This window comes from Fringilla coelebs, assembly GCF_963513975.1.
Source record: "Fringilla coelebs genome assembly, chromosome: 28".
Taxonomy (NCBI): Eukaryota; Metazoa; Chordata; class Aves; order Passeriformes; family Fringillidae; genus Fringilla; species Fringilla coelebs.
In genome coordinates this window covers 3108341-3135315 of record NC_140054.1, presented here as the reverse complement: position 1 = coordinate 3135315, position 26975 = coordinate 3108341, and the positions used below count along the sequence as shown (strand labels likewise).

At 49.8% G+C, this 26975-nt stretch overlaps 1 protein-coding gene across 2 annotated transcripts; it reads right to left on the bottom strand.

The window, feature by feature from the left end:
• Positions 1–1791: 1791 nt before the first annotated feature.
• Positions 1792–26889, bottom strand: FHL3 (four and a half LIM domains 3). Of its 2 annotated transcripts, none has more exons than XM_084222565.1 (6): positions 26761–26889; positions 6180–6361; positions 5928–6102; positions 5146–5315; positions 4812–4998; positions 1792–3661 (listed from the first exon to the last, which is right to left on the bottom strand). In XM_084222565.1, the coding sequence occupies exons 2-6, from the start codon at positions 6333–6335 to the stop codon at positions 3510–3512; spliced, it is 840 nt and encodes a 279-aa protein (XP_084078691.1). In that variant the 5' UTR covers positions 6336–6361; positions 26761–26889; the 3' UTR covers positions 1792–3509. The 2 variants fall into 2 exon arrangements, with proteins under 2 accessions (XP_084078691.1, XP_084078690.1); XM_084222564.1 differs by having other exon boundaries at positions 6180–6364; positions 26761–26859.
• Positions 26890–26975: the final 86 nt, after the last annotated feature.

The following is a 26975-nucleotide window of genomic DNA, read 5'->3' as shown; positions in this document are numbered from 1 at the left end:
AAATGCAGAGAGCTACAGAATATCCTGAACTGGAAGGGACCCATGAGGATCATCAAAGTCTAACTCCTAGAACTGCACAGGACTGCCCAGGCAGTGCCTTTAACCTGGCTCTGCCCATCAGGGCTGCAAATACCATCCCTGATCCACAGTGGTGCAGGAGGGCATGGCTGGGGCAGATTTGGTCAGTGCCAGGGTCTCTCTCTACCCCTGCAGTGCTGCCCCACTCCCACTCACCAGCACAACAGCCCTGGCCTGACCCCCCTCACACCGCTCCTCGTGCTTCATAAAATTTCCATGACTGTTTCAGACCCACACTCCAGAGTCTCGGGGGATGTTTGTGCGTGACATCACCCTCCCCCTCCTGTAAATCAGGCACTGGGCCATGTTCAGCCATGACCCATTCATGACAGGGATAAAATCCAGATGTTCCAGTGCTACGTGCAGCTGGGTCATTTCCTTTTTTGGCTAAAAACGTGAGGCTCTGGAGGCTGACTGAAAGAGGAGCCTGGGGGCCCCTTGTACAGAAACCTTTTGCGGTTAATCCCTGGAAACAGCGCTGCAGAAAGCCCAGTTTGTGCTGCTGCTGCTGGAGGACAGGCTCGGCTGGGAACCTCTGGGCTGGAGCTGCTCACTCACCCTCCAAGGCCCAGCACAGCACCAGAGCCCAGCCCAGGTCACAGGGCAGCAGCAGCAGCAAAAATTGTGCTAGAGCTGCATCAGCCAGCAGAGCAGAGCCTTTGAAGCAGGCAGGAATGTGCACACACCAGTGCCATGGTCCTACAGAGGCACCCATGGGCTGTGCCCGTCCTGCCACCAGAGCAGCACCCACAGGAGCCCAACGCTGTGCTGGGAGGGCTGGAGCAGGCAAGTCCAGAGCAAGTCACGGCAGCTGTTGGTGAATGTAAAGGATCTGTGGAAAATAGTTTCATATGTTAGGGAATACATGGCTCCCTGACTGTTAAACATGAGTAAAGAGCATGCAGCACTCAGGGAAGGCTGCCAAGAGAGGCCACAGATATCCTGGCTGGAGGCTGCAGCAACATCTACCCGAGGAGTGCCCTCGGAATGTGGTGGTGTGGGCAGGCAGTGCTCACTGCAGGGCTGGGTCAGCAGGCAGTGCTCACTGCAGGGCTGGGTCAGCAGGCAGTGCTCACTGCAGGGTCAGCAGGCAGTGCTCACTGCAGGGCAGGGCCAGCAGGCAGTGCTCACTGCAGGGTGAGCAGGCAGTGCTCACTGCAAGGCAGGGTCAGCAGGCAGTGCTCACTGCAAGGCAGGGTCAGCAGGCAGTGCTCACTGCAGGGTCAGCAGGCAGTGCTCACTGCAGGGTCAGCAGGCAGTGCTCACTGCAGGGTCAGCAGGCAGTGCTCACTGCAGGGCAGGGAGGCTGCTCTGCACAGCGGGGCTGGGTTGGTACCACAGCCATCCCGCAAGCACAGAGAGCACCCCATGTCCTGCTGGGGCCTGTCCGGCAGAACTGCCTGCCTGGACAGACAGCAAGCACGGATAGATGGACACCCCCAGCCCCAGGAGGCCACTGCAGCCACCCAGCAGGGGAGGGAGATGCCGTTGCTGTGCCACAACCACAGGGCCGGCAGGGCTGATGGTGGGCTGTGCTTTGGGAAGGCAGGCACGAGCACTGTGGAGGTTGCCAGTCCCCAGAATGGGATCAGGGGCGAGGCAAGGCTGAGCAGAGCCCAGCACCCACTCAGTGCTCTGCCCTGTGCCTGCTGTTCAAGAGACACAGAAGAGAAAGTGTCACGAAAACAGTTTATTGTATAAAGCTGTAGGAAATACAGAGGACACTGAGGTTTAGGACAATTCCTTCTGGAGATGGCTCCAAGCTCCTCTCAATAATAGCAAACACACAAACTCTGATTTGCTGTCTTCAAAGCTTCCAAACAAGGATTCAACAAGGATCCGAACACAGAGTAATAACACTTCAACATGCATAACATTTTCTGTTCCTAAGTGAAGCCCCGGTGGGGGGCTAGCCCCTTTATCCTGTAGTTGTGTACAAAATGATGGATATTCATGACAAATGAGTACGAAAGAGAAAACACCCACAAGAACAGGTTTTCAGAAAAGCATGTGGCTGACTAAGCAGGAAAGCAGGGCTGGCAAAAGTGTCCCAGCGAGACAGAAGCAGAAAGATGTAGAGACAAGGCAGGCATGAGCATCCCACTGGGAGGGGCCTCAGCCCAGGGCCAGCTCAGCCATCGGGCAAGGATTGCTCAAGGCCTCATGTGAGTCTGGGATGGCTCAAGACACCCTGTTTTGCAGTTAGGGCCAACTGGGACCTGGGCAATGCAGAGTCATCCCCTCAGGTGTCACCTTTGCTTCTTGTTTGGGACCCAGGGAAGGATGAGTGTGACTGGAAAGAGCCACTGCTCCCTGCCTACCAGTGGGGACACACGCAGCCCTGGAGGAGCAGGTTGTGGACATCCTGCTGCCCCCACAGCTGCTCTCTGTGCTGCAGCCCTGTGCTCCTGCAGACCCTCCCAGCAGGTACTCATCACAGGCACAGTCTCCCTTCTCTGAATTAATTATCTCTGGTGCTCCCAGTGCTGCTGGCAGCTGGGTTCTGTATAGTAGTGCTTGTCCCATGGATCCTCAAGAGAGGGATGGAGAAGGAATAAAGCCCTGAGTGCTCTCAGCCTTCAGAGTGCCCTTCTATAGGGCTCTGCCAGATGCACCTGAGCATCAGCAGGCCAGCACTCCCAGCTCCAGCTCAGCCACCCCAGCCCTGGGAGGTCAGAGTGGATGGCAATGGGATAAATGTGGGTGGGCTGAATGCCCTGCACCTACAAGTGACTGGAATTCCTCATTCACAGCTAAGAGAGCACTGCCATGGAGGTGCTGAGCAAAGGGTCTGTCCTGCAAAGAGTCAGGTGCTACAGAATTCCAGAGGTGGATCCCATCTGACAGGATGTATGCTCTTCTCCTGGCCACACTCCAGCCTAGTGTCCCCAAACCTCTAGAACAGAAGACAGTGCCCTTCACGCCTGGACCAGCTGTGCATATGGGAAGGCTGTGCAAAGCCAGCTGTGACACAGGCCAGCATGGCCTAGCTGCAAGGCCCCGAGACACTGCCTTGTGTCACCTAGAGCGAGGGAAGCACATGAAGAAAGAAGAGAGGTCAGTGCCAAGGGGTGAACACATGCTTGCCAGCACGCAGATCCAGCAGCCCAGTGCCAAAGCCACCCCTGCCCTTTGCACAGCTGGGGGCCTGGGCTCGTGCCTGGTTAGACTGGAAGCAAAAAGAAAAGAGTAAATAATGGGGGGGTCTCGAAGCTCCTTTTTCAGCTTTATTCAGCTTTGACTGCACAGAGCCATAGCACAGCATACTCTAGCCTGCAGGGAGGGGGCACAGAACGCCCTGAACACGCCGCGGCTCGGGGGCAGCCCCCATCTCCTGTGCCCCGTGCTCTGCCCCCGCAGTGCTGCCGGGGAACCTGGCACAAAGGCACGGAGAAGGGAGGGAGGCCCTGCCCCGCCGTGCCCTCGGGGGCTCACAGGTCGCTGCTGCAGTCACGGCACAGGATCTCGTCGTTGTCGGGGATGAAGCCCTTCCCCACCAGCGAGGTGCTGCAGCGCGCGCAGTTGAAGCAGTTGTGGTGCCAGTGACGGTCCTCGAAGGAGACGTATTTGCCACCACCAAAACCTGTGGGAGGGACAGAGGGCAGCGTCAGAGGCTCTGGGGAAACTGGGATAAGCTTCCTGAATAGACTGCTCATCTCCAGGTCAGGTCTTCACACATGGCGCTGGTGGTGGCACCCAAAACACAGCCCAGGATCAAATAATGTGAATCTCCACTCTGGTGGGGGAAAAGCACTAAAATTGTTTCAGAGCAGACTTTGCAGGGTTGATATACTTGGACCAGAATCAGGTTTTCTCCTCTAGGAGGAGCAAGGAGAGGAACTGCACCATCACAGTGGATGAAGTCAGACAGAACTTTCCAAACATGAACAGTTTTGGTTTTGCACCAAAACTATGCACATGCCACGTGGTTGTGTGCCCACTGTGATATCTGAGAGCCAGGCACCCTAAGGGAGATCTGTGTGCCCAGCTGCCCTTCAGAGACCCACACTCAGCCCTGCATGGTCCCTAGCAGGGCTCCTCACAGTGGCTGAAAGCTCTGCCTGAGGGGCTGCTGGCAGCTCAAGCCCTGGAACTTCTCCAGAGGCTTAATCGAATCCTGGGAAGAGCCATCCAGCCACCAGCTCAGGCCCAGGCTCCTGGAGAGGCTCCACAGGAGTTTCCTTTCCCTGCTGGCAGTTGTTGGACTGGTGAGCTGTGACCCTCTTCTCCCCAGGGCTGCAACAAACTGATAAGGACCAGAGGGGAAGTGGGTGCCTGGGAGCTGTCCTCAGCCAGAGTCATCCCCTGAGTCACCAGCTGATTCACAGCCTCTCCTGCCTTCCCAGCAGCAAGAAGCTGGGAGTTGCAAGGGGGAAGGTCAAATGGGGGAGGGCAGAAAGGAAGCCAGACTCTCTTAGGGGGTTCTGCAGAAGAGGATCCCTTACTTCCTTCCCCTGCCTTAGGCTGGTACAGCAGGTCCAGACTCCCCTGCACCAGGTGCTGCTGTAGGCTTTCCCTGCCTGTGAACAACCTTTTCACAGGACATGGTAATCAGTATCAAGAAAGGCAAGCTAGAGACGAGATCATGCTTTGAGGAATCACTATGGAGCCTTTACCTGTGGGTAGAGGGAATTCCTCCCACAGGACACAGCTCTGAAAGATGCAGACAAAGGGACAGAAGTAGCCCCAGGACCACTGCATCACAGGGCTCCTCAGAGAGCTGTTCTGCTCACCTGTGATGGGCTTTGTGCAGGCACTGCACTTCTTGGCATAGAGGTTCCCAAAGCACTTGATGCAGTAGGGGTTGTCATCCTGGGAGGTGAACTGCTGCCCAGCCAAGGGGGTCTTGCAGCCCGTGCAGACAAAGCACTCCTTGTGCCAGGGCTCATCCCGGTAGGTCACTCCTCCCTTGGTGAGGGTCTGCAGGAAGAGAGCACGTGCTGGTGACACACAGGCAAAGGGAAACAGCCCAGCTGGGGGGCTGGCACCTGAACCCTCCTCTGACAGGGCTCAGGCAGGAGCAGGGAGTTCCCTGCTGGGGGCTCTGGGCTCTCAGGCCACACGTACCTTTTTGCAGCGAGTGCAGCGAGGAGCGAACTTGCTCTCGTAACAGGGGACACAGTAATAATCCTTCTTGTCTGGGATGAAGGACCGTGACCCAATGGGCTGCTGGCAGCTGCTGCATATGAAGCAATGCTCATGCCAGGTCTGCCCATTGTACTCCAGCTTACGGGAGCCTGCAAAGAGAGCCCTGCAGTGACAGAAGGGAGCAGCACACACACACAAAGGGATGTGGGGGGCTGGGCAGGATGAGCTGTGCTCCTGCACACCTGGCTCTATGTTCCCCTCCCCATGGCAGTTCAGGACATGGAGCTGGAGAGGGGGCTTCAGGCCCACAGCACAGCCACAAGGGGAGGGCTGCAGGAACATGTCCCCAGCACTGGCACAAAGGCCATGGCAGAGATGCCTGACGTAACCTACATCTGAAGATGGTGCCAAAATAGCCAAGTAAAGACACACACGCCTTTGCCTCAGGCCTTCTCCAGAGACACTCACACATCTTCAGTCATTCTGTCTCTTCTTGTCAGCACACAGCAGAAAATGCCCAGGAAACCCTTTGTTATCTCCTCCCTCATTCACTTCCCCATTTAAAGGGAACAGATAGATGGGGCTGCCGTGGTGATCACAGCTTGTCCAGCAGTGCTGTCTTGCTGGACAAACAAAGGACAGGAGGGCAGGAAAACAGAGACCCAACTCTCTTCCATGCTGCTCTCATGCTGGACCTGCAGCCCCAACTGACACCAAGGGACCAGGAACAGACTGCAATGCTCAAGTCCAGCTGCTCCTACCTGGCATGACAGTCTTCTCACAGGCGATACACTTGGAGGAGAACTCGCTGCAGTAGCAGTCGTTGCACAGCAGCTCCTTGCCCTGGCAGGTGAACGGCTCGTCAGCCAGAGAGCGGTCGCAGCGGAAGCAGCGGAAGCAGTGCTCATGGTAATGGCGGTCCTCGTAGTACAGCTCCTGGGAGTACAGCCAGCATGAGCAGGGGACCAACGGCCTTGGGAACTGGCCTGCTTGTCTGCAGGGCCTCTACTCACCCTGCAGTCGTGGCCGATCAGCTCCTTGCACTCGTCGCAGGTGTTGGCGAAGTGCGCGTCGTAGCAGGGGATGCAGTACGGGCCGTTGTCCATCTGGATGTACTTGCGCCCATACAGGGACTCCTTGCAGTTGTCACAGTCGAAGCACTCTGTCATGGTGCCGGTCTGAGGTCCTCCTTCACCTGCTGAGATCGGGGAGGTGTGGGTCAGTATCAGCTTAGGCTGCCCGAGATGTCCCTGCACAACCCTGCCACCTCCAGAGTCCCCGCAGTGAGCCAAGGGCTGCTGTCAGCCCAGGGGACAGACCCACGCTGTGCTCCTGCTCTGGGGCTGCAATGCACACATCAGGGCCTGCAATGAACCTTGCTTCAGGCTTATTCTCCAGTTTACAGCTGGAGAACTTTGGAACCACTCAGAAAACCTGGACATGTCAGCATGCAGCTAAGCTTTGCTACCATCCTGGGAAGTGTAAAATAAAAAGGGAGAAATTTCCTGCATGAAAAGTTATGGTTTGACACCAAAACCATGCACATGCCACGTGGTTGTGTGTCCACTGTGATATCTGAGAGCCAGGCACTCTAAGGGAGATCTGTGTGCCCAGCTGCCCTTCAGAGACCCACGCTCAGCCCTGCATGGTCTGTAGCAGGATTCCTCACAGTGGCTGAAAGCTCTGACTGAGGGGCTGCTGGCAGCTCAAACCCTGGAACTTCTCCAGAGGTTAAAAGCAGCTGCTCCATAGGGAAGCAGGAATTGGGCATTCTGCTCTGTGCCTTGGCTGTGGAGCCTTGTCCCAGCAAACTGTTCTGCATGTGTTGCTCCAACTATAAACACTCTCCAGGGAGAAGCTGCAGGGGCAGAAGGGTGTTCCACAAGCACCTGTTGGGGCTTGGCATGAAGGAGATCTGACATCTCTCCTTGCTGCTTATCTCCCTCACAGACAACAGGTTTGTGGAACTACTTTGCTTTCTTTGGAGCATTGACTCCAGAACAAGACTATCTTCCTCCTGTTTAGTTCAGCCTGGTTATTCCTAAACAAGTAGTTTTCCACTTGCAAAATCACACCCTTCTTTAACCCAGGGTTGCTGTCAAGTGTAGACAAGCCCATTGAGTTACAAGGGAGCTGTCAGCTGCAGAGCACCTCCACTGCTGAGTTCTTCACAAACCCACCCACTTCACAAAGAGCAATTACAGCTCAATCTGCAGTTGAGCATTTAATGGCCAGGGAGCTCCCTCCCAGCCCCTGCACCCCCTCCCCACAGCCAGCTGTAGGTTGGGAGGCAGCCTCCAGGGCAGGAGCTGATCCAGACAGCTCTGACTCACAGCCCAGAGCTCCCCAGGGCTATTCTTGGCCAAGCCACACAGCTCCCAGCTGTTGTCAAGCCTGGTATGTGCCGATAGGACTGATGGAGAATAAATCCAGTGCTCCCACATGGCTACGTGACCAACGGAGGGGGAACAAAGTTCCTTTTCAGACACTGGTTACCAGCTGCCACCCAGGCCACTGCCCGCTCCGTGCCCTCCAGCGTGTGACAGTGCTCCACAGCCTGTCCCTGCCAGCAGCACGGCTGGGGACAGTGCTCCACCAAGCCTCCCCCACAGCTCCAACCCTGTGCCTGCAGGACAGGGCAATGCCCAGTCTGTTACTGGGCACAGGGCAGTGCCCAGTCTGTTACTGGGCACAGAGCAGTGCCCAGTCTGTTACTGGGAACAAGGCAATGCCCAGTCTGTTACTGGGCACAGGGCAATGCCCAGTCTGTTACTGGGAACAACGCAATGTCCAGTCTGTTACTGGGCACAAGGCAATGCCCAGTCTGTAACTGGGCACAAGGCAGGCACATGGGTGCAGGGTGCTGAACTGCCCCTTGTGCTGGCCCCCCCAGTGTCCCTCCCCTCTGGGGCACCCCCGAGGTGCTCCCCTGACTGGCAGCAGCTCCTCTGACCCCCACACAGCTCCTGGCTGCTTCTCACCCATTGCTGCTCTCTCTGCCACCCTACTTGCCTTTGCTCCTTGAAACTACCTGGGACCTTTCTCTCTGGCAAAGAATTACATGAAATTTCCAAATCTCCTCCTCCCCTGTCCCAGCCCTGGTGAAGGGAACTTTCCAAGGTGTGTCTGTACTAAGAGGACCTGTAATGAGCACTCCTGGCCTGGGAGCTAAGGCACTGCCAGAGCAGGGAACTTCCATGTTTCTCAGTGGGCTGCACTTCAGCTCTGTGGTCCAGTAATAAAAGCTCAGAGGACATCAGAAAACACAAAGGAAGAAAAAAACAACCTGAATGAAGAAGGCTGGGATTTTACCAGTGATGAGGAATAATCCTCCTGAGCACCACTATGACCCTGATGCTGTCAGAAGAGGAAGTGAAAAACAAACCCCTCCAGGAACGATATACCAAGGAGGACCCTAAAGCAGTGGGCCACTTGTAGCAGTTTTTTCCCCAAATCTGTGTTCCTGCTGCACACTGGGAGCTGAGTGCTGCTCCCCAGGCTGGGGGTGCAGCAGAGCCAGGCCCAGGAGCCTGACGTGGCCAAGGCTGCAGCCAGCACACACGGGAACAGACTTTGTGCTGCCTTTTCAACAGAACAAGAACAGGCCCAGGAAGTTTGCTCAGGGTTATTTGTGTTAGATAAGCTGTTTGCTCCCTTTGTTCTGCTCTCAGATGCAGAGCTGGGCAGCACCAAAGCAAACACAGCATCTTCGTCCCTAAGATGTGGTGCTGTGAGACAGGAAGAGGAATGTAGGACAAAAGAAATGGAGTACAAGAAATAGTAAAAAAGCCCACAATTCTTTCTGTGATTGTAATGATGAACCTGGGAATTGCCTTCCTTATGAAGGACAGAGAGTTTTAAAATGCATTAAACCCCTCTTTAATCGAGGCTCAGACACAGAAGGTACAATACAGGCAATGCTCTGGTGCCAGCCAGCATGTGCTCATCCTTTGCACCACCCTGTAAACATCAGCTGTGTGTTGAGTGTGCTGGGCTGATGGCAGCAACGCCTTCAAATGCTAACCAAGGTGTTGCCCTATAATGATGGGATTGCAGCTGCAAATTGGGTGTTTGTGCATTGCCAGATGGCTCCAGTCTGGGGGGAAGAAGCTTGCTGAAGCAGGAACCTTGTACAGGGTGATGGTGGAGCTGGATGTGGCATATTGCTCAGCTGTCTCACTAGCTGTTGGAGGGCAAAAATAAACACAGATATGTGCCTGCCAGCTGCCTCCTCTTTCCCTGCAGTTCCCTGAAAGATGTAGTTGTGCTCGTGGAGCAAAGGAAGTTCAGTTTTTCTCCTGTGCCTGTGAACAAACAGCTTTAAGAACAAGAGCTCCACTCACAAACAAAATTCAAAGTGCTCCACGATGCAAATCTGATCAGTCTGGAGCAGAGCTCAGAATAGCCTCACGTACGGAAAAGGTCAGCAATTTGTCAAGGAAGCACAGCAAAGTCCACTTTCTAATTAGAGAGTAACATGCACCCAACACCACCCTGGTGTCATTGTCCCAAGGCATGGCTTAGCAACAGCCCCAGGAGATCACTGCATTAATTTTAGCACCAATAAACCAGGGATTTGTTATGCAAAGGAGGGAATACAGTCAGAGTAGGCCTGACCCACACAATCACTGAAGAGTTTAACAGACCTTTTGAGACAGCTCCTCCTACAATGAACTCCTTAGGTCTGGAGTCTTGTGTGTGTGGTGAACCTGTAACCCCATGTAATTTACACCAGTTTGTTGTTGTCAGCTCACAACCAGCTGCTCCACAGAGTCACCCTAGAGTAATCCGTGGGGCTATTCCTAGGGAAACACTTCATCTTTCCAGGACACAGGAAAAGACCTGCTTTGGACTGTCTGTCAGGTCCCTGCCTATTCTCACCTCCCCACGGCTGTCTGAGCATAAATATAAACAATTGCAGTTCACACCTAAACAGACACACAGAAGAGAAAGCACCACCTCACTGGGACAGGCAAGTATTCCCCATGTAAGGATGAAACCGTCCAGGGACATGGCTTTGAAAGACAGTCCCCAAAGCACTCCAAGGTCAGCAGAGGAGAAGAACACTTTTTGTTCCTGCTAGCTTTCCAGAACCATTATGGGTCCTGGAATCTGCATGAAATTGTTTCTGCCTGCTGCAGACCCTAAAAGGCAAACCAGCTGCTTGCCCTGAGGAGCAGCTCCAGCCCCTCTGTAATGCTGGGAGTGCTTTCATTCCACGTTTCCTGACACCACTTCTGGGCATCTGCACAGGGTCACTGTGCACCCTGGCCCCAGGCCAGCCCAGGTTCCTGGGGATAGGGGTGCTGTGGGGGTTTCCCCACACTTCCCATGCTGCTTCTCATGCCTACCTGTGCCCTGCCACTCTGCTCCCAAACCCACCAGCACTGCTGCAGACCTGGAGCATCCCCAGGGCTGTCAGAGGAGAGCTTGAGGCAGCTGGGGAGAGTCCCAGTGCTCCCTCAGGGTGACCCAGCCTGCATGGGGCATCCTTGGGAGCAGAGTTGCATCAGAGCTTCAGCCGCCTGCTTGCAGCACCAGTGAGTCACTTCCTGCCCTCAGCTCTGGCCTCCAAGCTGCCTTCCAGCCTCAGCCTCCCCTGGACAGCTCTGAAATCTTAAGTAGGAAGGAGGACTCCAGCATAGCAAGGAGGAGATTCTTTGCAGGGACCACCAGGACAGCCACAGGCATCGCATGGCAGCTTCCCCATCACCAGCACAACCAGAGGATGCTGCAGCTCATTTCTCCAACACACAGGGAAAGTTTGGCTCTTACAGGCAGCCTCAGAGGCAGGAGATAAGCAGATCAGCTGGGTGTATGGCCACATCCTCCCTGCACCACTGGGGTGTTGTGCTCATGCATGTGCACACACCAAGCTCTGCTGAGCCAGCTGTGCCTCAGCCTTTCCCCAAGCATGGGCAGGACAGTCTCCTGCCCAGAGCTGTCATGGGTTGCTCCAGGCTGTGCAACAGATTGAGTAAAACGGCTGGCAACACTCTAAAGAAACACCTTACATTTCAAATAAAATAACTTGCTGTCAGCAAGGTAAGCAGCTTCCTGAAAATGCCCACAGCTTTGTGAGGAAGCAGCAGAATCCGTTAAAACTGAAGTAGCAGAATATGACAAGCCACAAGAACTAAACTGTTGCATGACTTTAATACAGTCTTACAAAATAAGGGTTTCCCATTGTTCAGGGTAGATCTCTGAGTTGCCCCATCCAAAGAACAAAGCCATATCACAGACTGCTCCTGGCAGCTCTGCATATGGATAAAGGACAGTGCCAAAACCACACCTATCCCATAAATGTCTGATTGTACTCTTAAACAGAACACAATCAGTAAGAAAATCACACCTGCCTCCAGCCCCCAGCCTGCCCAGAGGTGCCTGCAGGAACTGTGACAGAGACATCACCCCTGGTCCAAGGTGAGCAAGGGCAAGCTGCCACCACCTCTGTGCTGGGCTCCTGAGGTACCAGCAGCACAGACAGAGGCACAGGAGACAATTCAGCCCTTGCTCTGGACTTAATTTCTTTAAGGAAAGTTAATTCTACCAGGGTCTGAGAAAGAAGCTGAAGAGTCCCTACTATGCAACCATAAAAATAGAAACTCTGCCAAGGAAAAAAAGAGGGAATGATTTCAGAGTTAAAAATTTATTACTAAACATCTGTAGGGGTTAACTAACCATTTTAGGTTCTGAACAAAATCTTGGTCTTTCAGAGGTGTAGCTAACAGCAGTAAAACTATTTGGGAACACGAAGAGCAGGCAGCCTATGTCATTCTGCTGACATTAAACTGGAATGTTTGCTCAAGAGATCAACTGTTAATCTTATTCAAAATGAGCACAAAGTAAGCAAATTCTGTACACTCAACAGGAAGTCAGGAATTGAAGTCATTTGGGCACTTTGGACCCATAACATTCAAACAGACCATTAACAGATGGAAGAAGTCTGAGAGCAGAGGAGCAAGATAGGAACACTCCAGAAACTTCTGGCCAGCTCAACACAGACCCTTCTGTCAGGCAGTTAAGAAACCATGCCAGGAGAGATTCAGGCTTGTCTCTGAGGAGGCTGCAGAGAAAAGAGAGGCTCCTCGTGACAGGTACCTTTCGTGCCACGTGCCAGTGACAAGCAGGGGACACTGGCAGCCAGGCACAGCTACCACTGAGGCTGGGGTTGGCTCAGGGCAGCAGCTGCACACATGGTCACAGTGGCCATAAGAGGAAGAAAGATGCTGAAGCCAAGTTTCAGGGAATGTGACTGATCACAGGAGCTTTGGTGTGATCGGAGGAGCAGGAGCTGCAGTCCAGGGAAAGGGCTGCTCCTGTCAGTTCTCAAAAAGGAGCCAGGGACAGGTGTGCAATTACTCTCAATAAGCATGCTACAATCTAGCATTGAAAATTTAATTTTGGACTGAATTGGTTTATACCCATGTAACCCACAGCCATATCAATTCCTCACTGCTTATCTAACTTAACAATCTGAGGATTCCTGGCAATCGTGTTTTCAAGATCTCTTTGCCCCACAAAATAAAGGTCATATGCAGTACAACAGAATTCAAACGTGAAAGCGTGACAGGAAATGACTAACTGCACACTGAGGCCAATGTACCTTCATCTTGGATCAGCTCAGCACACAGGAATCCTGCAACTCAAACAGACATCACAGCCTATATGCAGAAAAAATAATCTGACTGCTCTAGTTGCTACTTCTTGGGGCCTGTGCATCTCAGTGTAGATATTACTGCAAAATAATGTAATTCCGCTCTATTTCCCTGAAGTTCTCTCACAACTGGATCCTTACACTGTAATTTGCACTTTTCCTTCCCTTAGAGACAGCTGCTTTTTAAATTGAGGATGAGGCCATTCTTATTTCTGAGTTGATTGATAATTTAAGTTAGTATTTACAAAGCTTTCTGCAATCCTTAATAAAAGATCCTTAGGATATTACACCTCTGTTTTGCCCAAAAAGGCAATCAAGGGACTGCCTCAAGCACTGGACACAGCCCTAGTGATGGTGTTTTTAGCTCACGTGCTGAAAACCAAGCTGTACAATTCGAGCCCAGTCCCTACTCCCTGTCTCCACAGCAAGCCTGAAAGCTCTTTTGCTGATTAAGGCTCTGCTCAGCTTCATGTTTCTTTTCAATAAACAAAGCAACTTTGACTCCCAGTAGCAGGAAAAGACACATATCCCAGACGTGCTTTATTTAATGCACGCCTATTACTTAAAGGGCAAAGTGAATTTTTTCACCAAATTTGGTCAAAATACTCCCTCTTCCGATTTGATTCTTTGCCTCCCAAGCACAAACATTTGCAGTTGGTTTTTTGCATATAACTGATGGAGAGAGGTAATGTGCATCTGAGCCCCGGCAGCTTTGCGCTTTTTGGGGCTCTCCAAAATCAGCAGAGGGAAGAGAAAGGCAGGAAGGTGACAGGAGACGCTGCAGTGACACTTGTGCACTGTCTCTCTGCCAGATCCCCGAGGGCCTCCCCACCTGTGCTGGCTCTTGGCCCAAGGAACACGGACACTCTCCCTATAAAGTGCTTTTTACAGCTGCTGGTGTCCCTTGCAAGCAAAGGCAATGCCAGCCCTGCAGCACCAAGCATGCGAGCAGCTTCTAAATCTGGGGGAGGACTGAGTCCTGGCAAAAGACAAATTGTCTCATGTTACCACCCCGGGAACGGCTTGGCTTGATGGTTCTCCGAAACAAAAACGAGGATCATTTGTTGCCCGGGAGATGCTGTGTGTGCCAGCTGCAGCCCTCCCGAAACAGGGCAGCGCTCCCAAGGGCAGCACAGCCGAGGAAAGGGGACAGAAAGGGGACAGATGGGATGGCTGAGAGGGGAAAGGAACACCTTCCAGCCACTGCCCTGCCAGGGTAAAAGTGAAACAAGTTCCCTTCTGTGACCGAAGACTTCTCTGCCAGGTGATCTGGCCAGCACGTGTCATTTACTTTCATGATACAGAGCTGGTTATCTTCAAACCATTCTCACTGACACGTTCAAAATGACTTTTAAGTACTGCAAAATTTAAATAATAGAAGCCATCAGTTGCAATTGTCACGTATTTTGCATAACATCTCTACAAAATAACTCCTTGCAAGTACTAAAAGGAAATTTGCAAGATGCAACATGCACTCCTGGTTTTGGGCAGGAATAGTCTTTGGTGGCACCCATGAAAGGGAAAGCTGTGCAACATCCAAAAGACGATGTGGAAACAGCTATTTTAAGGGACACAAATGCCCACAAAATGTATGAATGCTTTTATATCACGCAGCTACACATGGAGTTTCCAACCCCATTCCCTGCCCACTGGACATGTCTATCTCAGAACTGGAGCTGCTGCTGGCAGGCAGCTCAATAAACATGTGGACTGGCTGTGCCTAAAAACTCAGAAAGAGAGGAAAAGCTGTTCCTTTACAGAAAAAAAAAAATCCCACATGAACAGAAAAGTAGCAACATCAAGAATCCCTGATGGGTTCCTTTTCAGAATCTCATTCTCTGATTCTCATCTGAGATTTACAGGGAAATCTACACGAAGCACATCTCTCAGAGATTAAAAAGGATCAGAAAGACCAGAATTTTCTCTCCCAGAGGCTCCTCTCTTGGCAACTTTCAGCTGAAGACCAAGAAGAGCTGCTGTCTCAGCCCTAGAAGCAGATGGGAAGCAATGCCTCGTTTCTTTGCTGCAGGGAAGGCGCTCCACACTCACTGATGCTGATGTGCACTCTGACTATTGGGAAATACTTCCCAAAGCTGTTCACATGCTCAAACAGCCTGAGGATCAGGGGCTTCACTGCAATGCCAACACCCTCCCTCTGTTCCGGAGCTGATCAGAACAAAAGTGCTCCATTTACAAGCTATTTGTCCCAAACTGGCAAACCCTGGAAATAAAAGCTCAGCCCAGTTCTGTTACCTTGCATTGCTGACAGCGATGGAGCAGCAGGAACCCAGCTGGGCCAGGGTGCTCCTCTACCCTCACCTCACAGTCAGGTACAGCAGGCACCACCAGCCAGACACTCTCAGGAGTAAATCATCACTTCACCAGCAAACACTCAAGTGTGCTTGTCCAGCAACAAAAGCACTCATATCATAAACCAAGGGTGACATCAGCACACGGATTGTATTTCCTACAGGAGTTTAAATGTCATTACTTGTGACTAGAAATCGGACACTTGCAATAAGTTACTCTAAATTTTCACAAGAGACATGATTCCAGTTTTGTGTAGACATATTTCACTTCCAAAGCCTTTCTATTGCTCAATGTCATGATGAAAGAAAAAAAAAAACCAAAAGAGAAGAAGCAAAACTCCCAACACAAAGTGTAATACTCATGAACATCATTATCAGCCTGACTTACCAAACCAGGTGCTAATAAGGTGAGCAGCAGAACCTGGATTGTCACTTGAAAGGGTCAGGGTGGCTCAAACAGCCTGATCTACTCATTATTCAAGGTCTCTGCATTGCCCTCTTCCATTTTTATTCAAAGTTCTGCTCTACATTTTCTTCTAAAGTTAAAACCCCAAGCTATCAAGGACCTGAAAGCATTATTTCATCATCCTGCAGTTATTGCTGTTTCACATGGCACGAAGCACAACACAATCTGTGCACCTTCACCAACCTGACGTGCACTTATGATTTCCCACACTCAGCTCTGGGCTCTCCAAAAGAAACACATCCAACACTTCTGCACATGCACATTGGGCCAGATTTAATCTTTCTGTGAGTTATATGGTGTTTGCATAGCGTTGTGAAATAGCAGAAATAAAACTTTTCTTGGCTGAGACAGATGCAAAACACGCTGTGCACTTTTTGCTTTTAGTGACTCTCGGTGAGTTCCACTACTAGTCTGTGTATTCCAGAATGTTCTGAGTTAGGCACTCAGCAATTTTCTTGATGTCAACTGTTCACTGAGTTAAAGGGAGTCACTGAAATGCCTTTAAATCTAGATGCTGCCTTTTCTTTTTGAAAATGTGCCAAGGAAAGAGGAAGATGAGAATAAATAATCTAAATTAAAGGACACAAACTAAAGATTTACCTGGGAAGCAGTTTAGCTGCCTGATTCTCTACTGCCAGTGACACAAACATATGTGGTGATCCAGTGCAAGATCATTAATGCAAAAAGTCTTCACTTTCCAGAGCTGATATCCCACACCTCTCATTGGATTGTGGCTTCCTCAATTCCCTAACAGCTGTCAGCAGCAAAAACATTATTTACCCTTGTAATACCCACAGGTCAGGGAGTAATGCTATCTCCCTCCTGGGATTTGCACCTCAGAGAGTTCTGGCACTGGGCATGGCCTGTAGAACTAAAAATGGAACCAAGACCCAAGTTCCATCTTTCTTCTCCTTTGGAGATGCAGCACGTCCCCCTGTCAGTGGAAACTGTGACACCCACCAACGTGGGGTACAGACCTGCACCTACAGATTGCACAACCCTGACTCTGTGAGGAGCAGGAGAAAAGGGAGGAGGAGAAGGAAGAGAGGGATGTGGTGTTTAAGGTGCCTTCCAGCCCTGCAACAGACAGACACAGTGCTGTGCTGGAGCACAGCTAATCCAGAGTCATTTCCCAACCAGCACCATGCCTCTGCTCGCTGCTCCTGCTATTTTAACTTGGGGCTTTAGCAGTGAGCAGGCTGAGCTGGGATAGGGCAGCAGCAGGAAGTTATGCACCAGTTCAAAATGGGTTTGTTTTTAAGAAAGGAAAAATCCACATTTCCCTTAAATGAGGGTAGAGGAATTCCAAGGTGAGGTCAAAAGTCAGGAGTTTAGGCTGGTGCTGGGGCTCATGATGCAGACAAATGCAGTCCTTGCACTCAGGGACAGCTTAGGACCCATTATTTTTTTTGTTGTCTTCCCATCCTGAGCAATACCCAGAAACAGTGACATCAGAGAATTTTTGTCTTCAACTGTGCTGAAGGTTAGGCCTTTCAGATACATATTTTATATGATTCCTTTTCTTTTTTTTCATTAGAAGAACAACAAAAAGACATTTTTCACAAGAAGCCTGAGTGCACATGCAGGTTGTGCATGATCTGCAGCCACACAGCCCTGAACCACAACAGAAATTACCTCTGACACACTCACATGAAGGAAATCTTGTGGGCTTGGATCATTCAAGAAATAAGGTTGCTTTACAGCTACAGGAACAACACATTCTGAATGGGTAAGGTACAGGCTAAAAAATAACTGCTAATTGTTTTTACAATTTGTATTTTATATTAAAAAATATCCTTAAGACCTTAAGAGGCAGAGCTAAGCCTAGAAAGGATTTTTATGGCTAAACCTGAAAGCAGGGATCTAGAACAGAACTAGTCCATTACATTTCAAACCTTGATCCTGGGTTTTGCCTCAAGCAGCTGGGATTATTTTTCCAGTTAAGCAAATTCCTGCTTCTAAAACCCACTCTGATATTTAAATAAATTTGGAGAAGATGCTGAGTAGTCACTCTGATTCACAGATAACAAGGTCAGAACTGCATTGTTTGATGGATTTCTAAGAGAACACTTGAAATTTGGGCAAACAAATTTAAAATATCAAGGTCATATTTACATTCCAGGGTAATAATTAAATACTTAATATCTTGTGGTTCCACTATTTTAGGTTTTTCTTCACACCAAAATATTTAGTCATGTGAAAGCCATCTGTAGCAGCTGGAAGACATTCATTTGGCCTGCCAAGATTAATTAGTTTAAAAATACATAAAGTGTTCATTTTATTTCCAAAAAGCTGTTGCTCTTGGTTCTCTTAGGGTGCTGGTGATTAATGCTTATGGAAGGTTCTCAAAAAGAGCTATCAGATGCCAGTTTCACAAATATCTGTTAAGTAAAACAAGGCCTGTGTTTAGGTTAATGCTCTTCTGGACTAAACCAAGTCATTATTCACAGCAATATGAAAACTAGCTTGCAAACACTTCAATCCCTAATTTTAGGGAAATCTCTCAAATCCACAATGCTGAAATCTGCTTTTAAAAATTGATGACAAGAAATTTCTCTTCAGGACTGGGGCTCAGACACCCGTGTTTAAGAATTACAAACCTAAGTCTCCAAGCATGTCTTTTCCCTCCCAGAAGTTCCTGCATAATCTTCAGAGAGCTTTTCAAAGTCAAGTAAACAAAACACCCAGCTGAAACTGTAAAAAGGGTTGAATTTGGCTTAGTATCCATAGGGATCATTTCTCTGGCCAACAGCTTGCAAAGGGTTATTTCTTGGCTCATCATTTTTGTTTTGTTGGAAGATGTTGAGGTTTTAGTGAAGTTTCTGCAGAGCATGCAGCAGCATTCAACATTTTTTGCTCAGCTAATGAGTTAAGTCATCACAGCCCTCCAATGGCTTGAAGATTATGGGTGTAGGAAAAGGGAATGCTCAGAGAGGGGAACTTTTGAGCAGTCACCACTAAACTGCGGTTAAAACAGACACCAATGACTCTATTCAGCTCCCAAACCTCAGACAGTTTCCATTTTCTCAATAACAAAGCATTTTTGTGGAATGAGGTAACAGCTTCCATCTGCCAGGTCCACATCTCCACTAAGATTTCTCAAGAGTGTGGCTGAAGAGAGAGCTGGCCAGCAGAGCCAGAGGCAGGAGAGTCCCTTTTGCCTGGACAAACTGCCATGGGACAGACATGGAGAGCAGCCTCTGAGGCACCATCACACAAACTCTCCTGGGAGTTTGAGGCACAGGCAGCCTGGAGCAAGCTCCACACGCTGCACAGCTGAGGAGTGAAAAGGTCAGGAAAAGGGTTGAGGCTTGTCACTATGGATGGCCAGGGACAGGCAGGAGGGAGCAGGATGGGTGCCACAGGTCCAGCAGCCCATCGTGGCTGGGTCATGAGCAGACAGTGTGTGATTTAGAAACAAAATCAGGCACACACTGCCAGATGCACAGTGCAAAGGGCAGGGCAGACATCCTGCCCCTGGGACTGGCCACTCAAGCTGCCATGCACCCCTCCACACCTGAAATGCCAAATATCTGAGGCAGAGCAGTTACAGCCTCAGAACACAGCCTGGGAGAGGGTTTGGTTTTGTTCTTTTCTCATTTCTTGAATTTGGCAGCCTATATTTTGACCTCTCAGTTCCAGGGATGCCAAGCACCCAATCATTCTTTCGATTTCAGACAAAGCCAGCTCATTTCTTCTGAAAAGCAGAGCTTCATTTAGATCCAGATGAAGATTCCAGCTCCTGCCAAGATCCCCCCATCTGACTCTTGTCTCCCTGTGAATGGCCAGTCACTCAGCTCCCTTGCAATTTTGAGACTCTCAGCTCCAGGTTAACCCCCCCATCTGGTTCTCCCATCTAAAGCAAGGCAATTTTCCAGTTGGTTCTCTGATGGCCTTTGCATTCCTGTAACACTTCCTCCTGAAGTTTAGAAGTTAACACTAACCTCCTCACTTTCTAGTGTAATTCCAGCTGCGTGCCCACACGGATACCTGGTGAGTGGCACCTTCCTTCCTGGCCAAAGCCTTTCCCAAGCCCATTTTCTTCCTATGAGGAATGCTGCTGCTGTCAAATGTCAAAAACCCACACTGCTAATACTAGCCTTCCACAAGGTCAGCCAGAGAGGACTTCCATCAAGGATGAGCTTTGCTGGAGAAGGCTCCCTGGGGATTATCAGAATAGTACAGTCAAGCCCAGATGGCCACAATGTGCTGAGCACATTTCCCGCAAGCACAGCAGCGAGGCAGAGGCCTCTACAAATCAAAGTCCACCCTGATTTCTGCCATCTGCTGAACACTGAGGGCCAGGCTGAGGCCTTTGGGAAAGGTCAGGATAGTCTTACAGGCTCTCCAGATATTGCTTTTGTTCTCACTATTTGCTTCTCAATTCCTTCGTTAGAAGATACTAATCTCTCTGTAAGGCAGTTACTTGGAGCCAAGACTTTAGATATTATTGCAAAACATATGCTTAAAAGAGACTGGAAATTATGCTGGCAGTGTTACAGAGGGGAGCAAAGCACAGCTTTGGGTCAAAACAAACAAAAAAAAATGTAAGCTAGTAAGCAATTCCCATGCAAGAGTTTAGGAGAGCCAGCAAAAGCTTCTTCTAGAAAGAAAACAATGCTGTGAGAACGAAGCTAACGAGAGCTGGCTCTTGGAAAAATAAAACAGCTAGTAATGAGCCAAAAGCACATATCCAAGAGAATCTTTCTGGGAAACCGACCCAAGCCTTTACACTGGAAAGCCCTGAGGGACCAGGGACCTTGAGGCTAAAAGCTGGCAAATTACTTCATCAGTTAAGGTTGGTCTCAATGTTTCCTACTGTGTAAAAATAATTTGTTTTAGCCTACAGGTCTCTACAGAGCACTGGGTAAATTCAGGCTACTTCCTTTGGGAAGGGAACGGAGTGCCTGGCAGAGCCCTGCCCAGTGGGATATTTTCAGGGGTTTCCCACCATCACTGACAGCCCTCCAGCTCAAGGCTGGCCCAGCACACTCAGGCCTTGGGTGAATGAATTCTGCTGAATTCCCTTGGAGCTGCACTGGGCACCACATGCCCATTCCTGGGATGGGAATATCCCCCAAGCTGTCAATGATTACAACAACATGACGAACATGCCTCTGTAAAACCACCTTCTGGAGGCTCATTCACCCACATGGATGCACTCAGGCCAATGATCCTGATCTATCTGGTTCTCCAGAGCGATAAGGAGGAGACTTTGTTCTCTCTCAGAGATTAGTTCATGCACCCACCAGGATCTAGGTGCTGATACAGAGTGGCAAAGGCACTGTCTGTCTTTGCAGCCCACTGGTTCATTGCCAGTCCAGCTCCCCAGCCACAGCACTGTACCAAGAGCACAAGACAATGAACATGTGCTCCTGCTCCAGCCCGGCTTCTGCGTCAGCACAGAAAATCCCCACATTGGCAGGGGATGTCAAGGTGCTGTCTAATGACTTTCTTTCTCTTCCAACTCTTCTGATTCATGTTGCCATCTTCCTTGCAACTGACCTAAATAACATGTTCAGGCAGCACTGGAAGTGTTTCCATCTCATACTGCAATAACAGTGAGATCTTTGCATCTGGGAAGGGAATTTCACAGGCAAGTCACACCATGGGTGAATTAACAGTGTCCTTCTCAAGAAAGGAACTGAAGCACCCTGTCTTATCCCATCAGGGACACTTCCTGGCTGCAGGAGAACAAAGGTTGCCCAGGAGCAGGGAAAACACATACCAAGTCTGTGCCTAAGCCCCAGCAGATCTGAACAATGTGGGCAGATTACTCAGTCACCTCATTTCCAGGTGTGCTGTCAGCATGAGCCATGACTGGCTTGGAATGAAAGAGGTAAAACTGTTCCTAGATCTGGACTTAGTCTGCATAATTTATGGTAATTATTGCTCAGTAGCCATTAATCCTTTAATGCCATATCACACACTCAGCCCTCAGTTCTCTCTAAATTTTTGGTCATCACAGACCATTCCACTGCAGAAGGGGCTGAAGGACATGGTGCAGGACCACACTGGATCCACAGCTAAAGGTCTCAGGAAGGGAAAAGCAAAGAAAGCCACTGTAGAAGGACTCCAGTAGGTCAGCCCTCTCCAGACACACAGTGAGTATGTGTGCTGGTAACATACAAGCACCTAAAGCAGCCTTAATCCCAAACAATTACAGACCTCTCCAGCTCCTCACTACAGCAGCAGCTGTAACTCAGGTGTCCAACAGCATTGCATCACAGGAATACAGGGGCAATCCCACCCCTGTCACTCCACTGTGATACTCCCCCAATCTCATTCTTCCCTTTACTGTAAGCTGAGGCACTTCCAAAAGTAAATAACCAAGTAAATATCTCCATTCCTTCCATCTCCTAGCAGACCACAGATCTCAGCGTTACCTTATGGCAGTGGCCCTCACAGGCTGTGTGCTGATGAACTGAAAAAGTCAATTGAAAATGCATTTATTGCCAATAAGGAAAGTGGCTGTGGGGAAATAAAGAAGAGTATTCTGAAGCTGCATGCCCTGCCACAGCACTTCCAGCTTTCAGGTGAGGCAGAGCTCACCCGGGGCTGGTACACTATACCTTGCAAGGCAAGCACTCAACAGCCTAACAGATGCCTTTCTTATTCTGAAGATACACATGAATACAGACACAGTTGCCCTTTTGCAATAGAAAGGAATACTTGATCCATACCAACTTTTATTCAGGTAATTGAGCTTCAAAACTTAAGCAGAAAAGCTGCCAGCAAAACTTGTTCCTCTTTGTGCTACAGTTAGCCCGTAACAACTATTCTGAATGTATTATCTCTAGTTTTTATTAGCTCATATTTACTTTGGCTGCACATCCAAGCAGTCATTTAAACAGGGTGAGAGAGGAAAATCTTGGACTTGCAACAATGGCCAAGCAGTTTAATCTACCACAGGGGACAAAGACTTGACTCCTATTGGCGTGGAGTGCTGGCAGGGTCAAGCGTAACATGTGCTGGAGGAAGCACTAGGGAAGCAGATCTCTGACTGTTCAAACAACACCAAGCATTTCCTTGAGCTATTCAGAGTTCTCTCTGCCCCTCCTGTGCAGAGAAAACAGCTCCAGCTGTCCAGTCACCTGTGCTGGCTTCTCCACTCACTGGATTCATGACATTGGTGGCCGCCAAGAGCTCCAGGTTAGATGCAGCACATTCCTCATTCCTCACAGCTCAGATGTTCAAAGCTAAGTTAGGAAGCAGTCAAGATCATGTCCTTGGCATCAGCACCAACTTGGTGCTGGAAGATAATTTATATTCCTGAGCAGAACTGGCACTGGGCAGATTTGCCATAAACATCAACAGACTGTTGCTCCAGCCATGACACCAAACAGAAGGGTCCAGAATTATTTTTTTTTTTTTTTTTTTTTTTTAATTTTGGAAGTTCAAAATACTTCACATAAAAGAACTCTGCAGATTGCAAGCGGGGGACGATCTACAGTAACATATTCAGAGAGAAATTAAATGAAATGAATTAATATTAACCATCAGATGACCACAAATCAAATCAAAGTGAGACTACACCAAGAACAAGAACGTAATTTTCAGGATTTTTATTCCATTGCTCTTTGGATCCTGTGTTAAGACATTACTAAATAATTCTTGATTATTAATTTAGCCCTAATGAACGTGTCCTTCTGATTCCTCCCAGAGTAATATTATTCTCTTGGTGGGCCCCTGTTAGTAAGGGCAGAATAGTTTGTTAAAATTGTTCTCCACTTAGCAAGTATCTGCAGACAAAGTGGTCAGTTCTGCTGGGGTGAAATACAGGAAGGTGGAAGCCATGTGGCATTCTTCAATTTCCCCTTTCCTTTCACAATCAGACCCTTGATATTTTCTTCAACAGGAAAACTGACATTCCCCTTCTGTATAAACCACTGACAATTGTATTTTACACCTGGTAAAACCAGAGCAAAACGGAAGGAAGAGAAGAAACAAAGACCAATGACTTTTCTCAGCAACTACATCTCCACAGAATGAAGTCTTTTCCTTTTCCCACCTCAGAGCAGACAGAGTCCAGTAAACACAGCCCAGCCTTGGTGGGAAATGCCCCCTCCTCACTGGTGGGTGGCTGCAGGACAGTGCCCATGGCAGCAGCTTCCCAGAGAGCAGCCACAAAACCAAAACCCTCCTGCCACAACCTCACTTTAAAAGTCACCCTAAAGCTCCTGGTAGTAGTAATTTGAAGATTAAATACTACTGATAAAGCTTTTCTGCCCCCTAACAACTGGTCTTCTCCCTTTCCTAGATACAGCTGGTATTTAGGGTTACAGCTATCCCCTCCTTTTGAAAAAAAACCCACCTGAGTAAAATACATAAATTGATTTTGATGAAGTTCTCTGAATTTTTCCAGTTTGGCCACAGAAATTGCACCTATTTCAGCAGAAGCAAAGTCCCCTAAGGAATGAGCCACTGGCACTCTGAGCAGAACTGCAAATATCATTGGCAGCACCTTCCTGCCAGAGCACCTGGGCACTGTGCTGGGCATGAACAGCACATCTCAACCAGGAATACTGAACACCAGAGGAGAAATGATTTCTTACTTGAGCAATTAAAAGGAATTATGGAGCTGTTTGTCCTCTTAAGAGGTTTAGTTTTTATTCAGAGCAGCCAGACCCCAGTTTTGTGGGTAACTTCTTTATCATCCATAAGGTGAAGCAGAGCAACAAGGTTTAACTCCTGTTTCTCTCCTGAGGTTACTGCTGCAACTGTGGCTCATCAAGCACAGCCTCACATAAGCTACAGGCAGCAAAAATCCTACAGACATCAATGAAGATCCTGGTGCACCACCATGAAAATCTTGTGCATCAGTGCTGCAATTACCATAAAAGTCCTTTTTAAAGGAGAGGGCATTGGAAACACTCTTGGTATTGAGAGTAATCAATTTTTTCCACCTTTCTGCTGTCATTTCAAACACCAGCCAACCGTGTAACAGCAGAAACTCAGCTGCAATTAGGAACACAGCAGAAAGCACCTTACCTCATCAGGCAAGCAATAGAGCAAGCAAGTCCTGGCTGGGAACAGAACACACTGCTTCCAGAGTTGGTGCACTGGGAATTTTGTTAATCTGCCTGCAGGGAAGTTTTTTCTGGCTCCATCAGTTAAGGGTTCACCTCAGCCTTGAAGCTGCTATGTCCAAAGCCAGAAAAGAACATGGCTAAACTCATACCCCTCAGAAATCAACTGACAGCCAGGGAATACTGCCTACAGTCATACAAGACTGGTACACTGCAGACAAAAACCCGTGTGTCATCAGGGACACCATGATGACACCAGCCAGGAAACAGACTCCTGCCCTTCCTCCCCACGACAGGATGACCTGGGAAAGGTGAGCAATCCTACTGCCAGCTGTGTTCTGGGACAGCAGGGCTGCTCCAGCACCTGCTCTAGAAGAAACCACAGTGCAAACCAGGAGCTGAGCTGGGGGCAGATGTGCTGCAGGAACAGCAGCCCCCTCCTGTCCTCCCAAAGGCTGGGGAACCACAGGGACCCCCAGCACCCCACTCACCTCTCAGCTCTTCAGATGCTGCTCTGCAGGCAGGGGAAAAGCACAGATTTTACCCCAAGGGGCATCTCAAAAAATCCAAGACAGAGAGATAGGGATGCTCCAGAAGCTGAGATCATGGAACAGTTCACAGGGCCTCCCTGCTAGGGAATTCTGGCTGTTTCCAAACACTGCTCTGCCTTTAGTGTGTCCCACCACTGCCCATGCACAGGTTTATGGAGTTCACACTCCAAAACATACCTTTTGCTGTAGAGCATCTGCTATAATTAGTACCCACAACTAACCATATCACCTATATTTTTGTCTCCTGTGCTATGCCACCATTTTAAAAAGTGTGCAAAATTACAGACCGAGCTGGGTAAGAATAAAACTACTACTGACAATTCTGTACCCCAGAGGAAGTGGTCAACAAGAAGAGCAAGGGAACAATACAGTCTCCATGTTAGGAAAAAGGAAAGAGAGGGTGGCACAAAAATAAGATAGGAGAAATGTCAGACTTCCTCTTTCCTCTTTGCCTATCATGAAGTTAAACCACATATCGACAAAGGAAATCAGGGAAATAAGGCAGCTTTAACATCTTGGCAGCTAGAAAAGCCACAGATTTCCTCCAGAGAGGAGTCACAAAAGTAAAAGGAATGTCCCTACACTCCTCCCTAGAAGTCTGTGCTGCCACCAGGATGCTGCATCCACCGGAGCTTCGCTCTTTCCTCTGCTCCTAGGCATAGGTTTTCTACTTTGGAAAGATTCTTTTATCGTTTTCAAAATCGGGAAACACTGAACGTAGCAAGTTCAGATTTAAGTAAAGAGACCTCAGTATCAAATCCTGCCCCGTGTAGATACATAATCCTGGCACATCCTATCCGTTTGCGCTGCAAGCCTGTGGAGAGAAATTCCTCCCACCACGCTTCACCCAGGCTAACTGGAAAAGTTTATCCAACATCCCCATGAGTTCTCTTTCATTCTCATGAAAGTGTCAGTGGTTAAGGGAACCACAAGTACAGAACTGGAAACGGATAAAGAAAACAGTAAAAAGTTACCTGTAATAGAACAAAATCTGAAACATAACTGTGTTGAGGAAAAAGAAAATTGCAAAGATCCTGAGCTAGTTTTTAATGTGAGATCCAAACTGTGACTTCCGAGTCTTTGTCTAACACACACACACAAAGCAAGGCTTAGACTCTTCTCCCATAGCTACCCTGGGATTCTCTGGAAAAACAGCAATCACTCCAGATGTGCGGAAAATTTTCCTGTGCTACATTTGAGCATTTGGTCATTTACTCCCGGGTCTGTTGGTCGGGTAAGGTCTCAGCGCTCTCTTCATAAAACACTGCTCCAGCTCCCAACTTCGCAGTCCGGCAAAGGGGCACGGCCCAAAGATTGTGGTTTTCTCCTTGTGGAAAGCGGTGTGCATCGTGCTGCCGGAGCACAGCTCTCCGGCAAGCCACGTCCCTGCACGGCCACCGTGACCCCGGCAGGGTCCCGGGGGATGCCCCGACCCCAGACGGCACCGGGGACACGGTGCGTTCCCTTCAGCCCCCCGGGGCACCCCCACCACCGCCCGACCCGCCCAGGGCTGCGGGACCACAGCGGGCAGCGCTTCCCGCCGCCGGCCCGGCCCGATCCGATCTGACCCGGCCCGACCCACCTGGTCAGCGTCCCGGGGCCGCGCTGCCGCCCTCGGTGCCCCGGCGCTGGGCAGACCCGGCTCAGCTCGGCGCTGCTCCTCAGCCGCGAGCGCGGAGCCCGGCCCGGGGCGGGGCCGGGGGCGGCCCGGGGCCGGTGCCCGCCCAGCACAGCGCTCGGGCGGCGGGAGGCGCTGCGCCGCCAGCAGCGAGGGCAGCGGGCCGGTCCCGCCGCGAT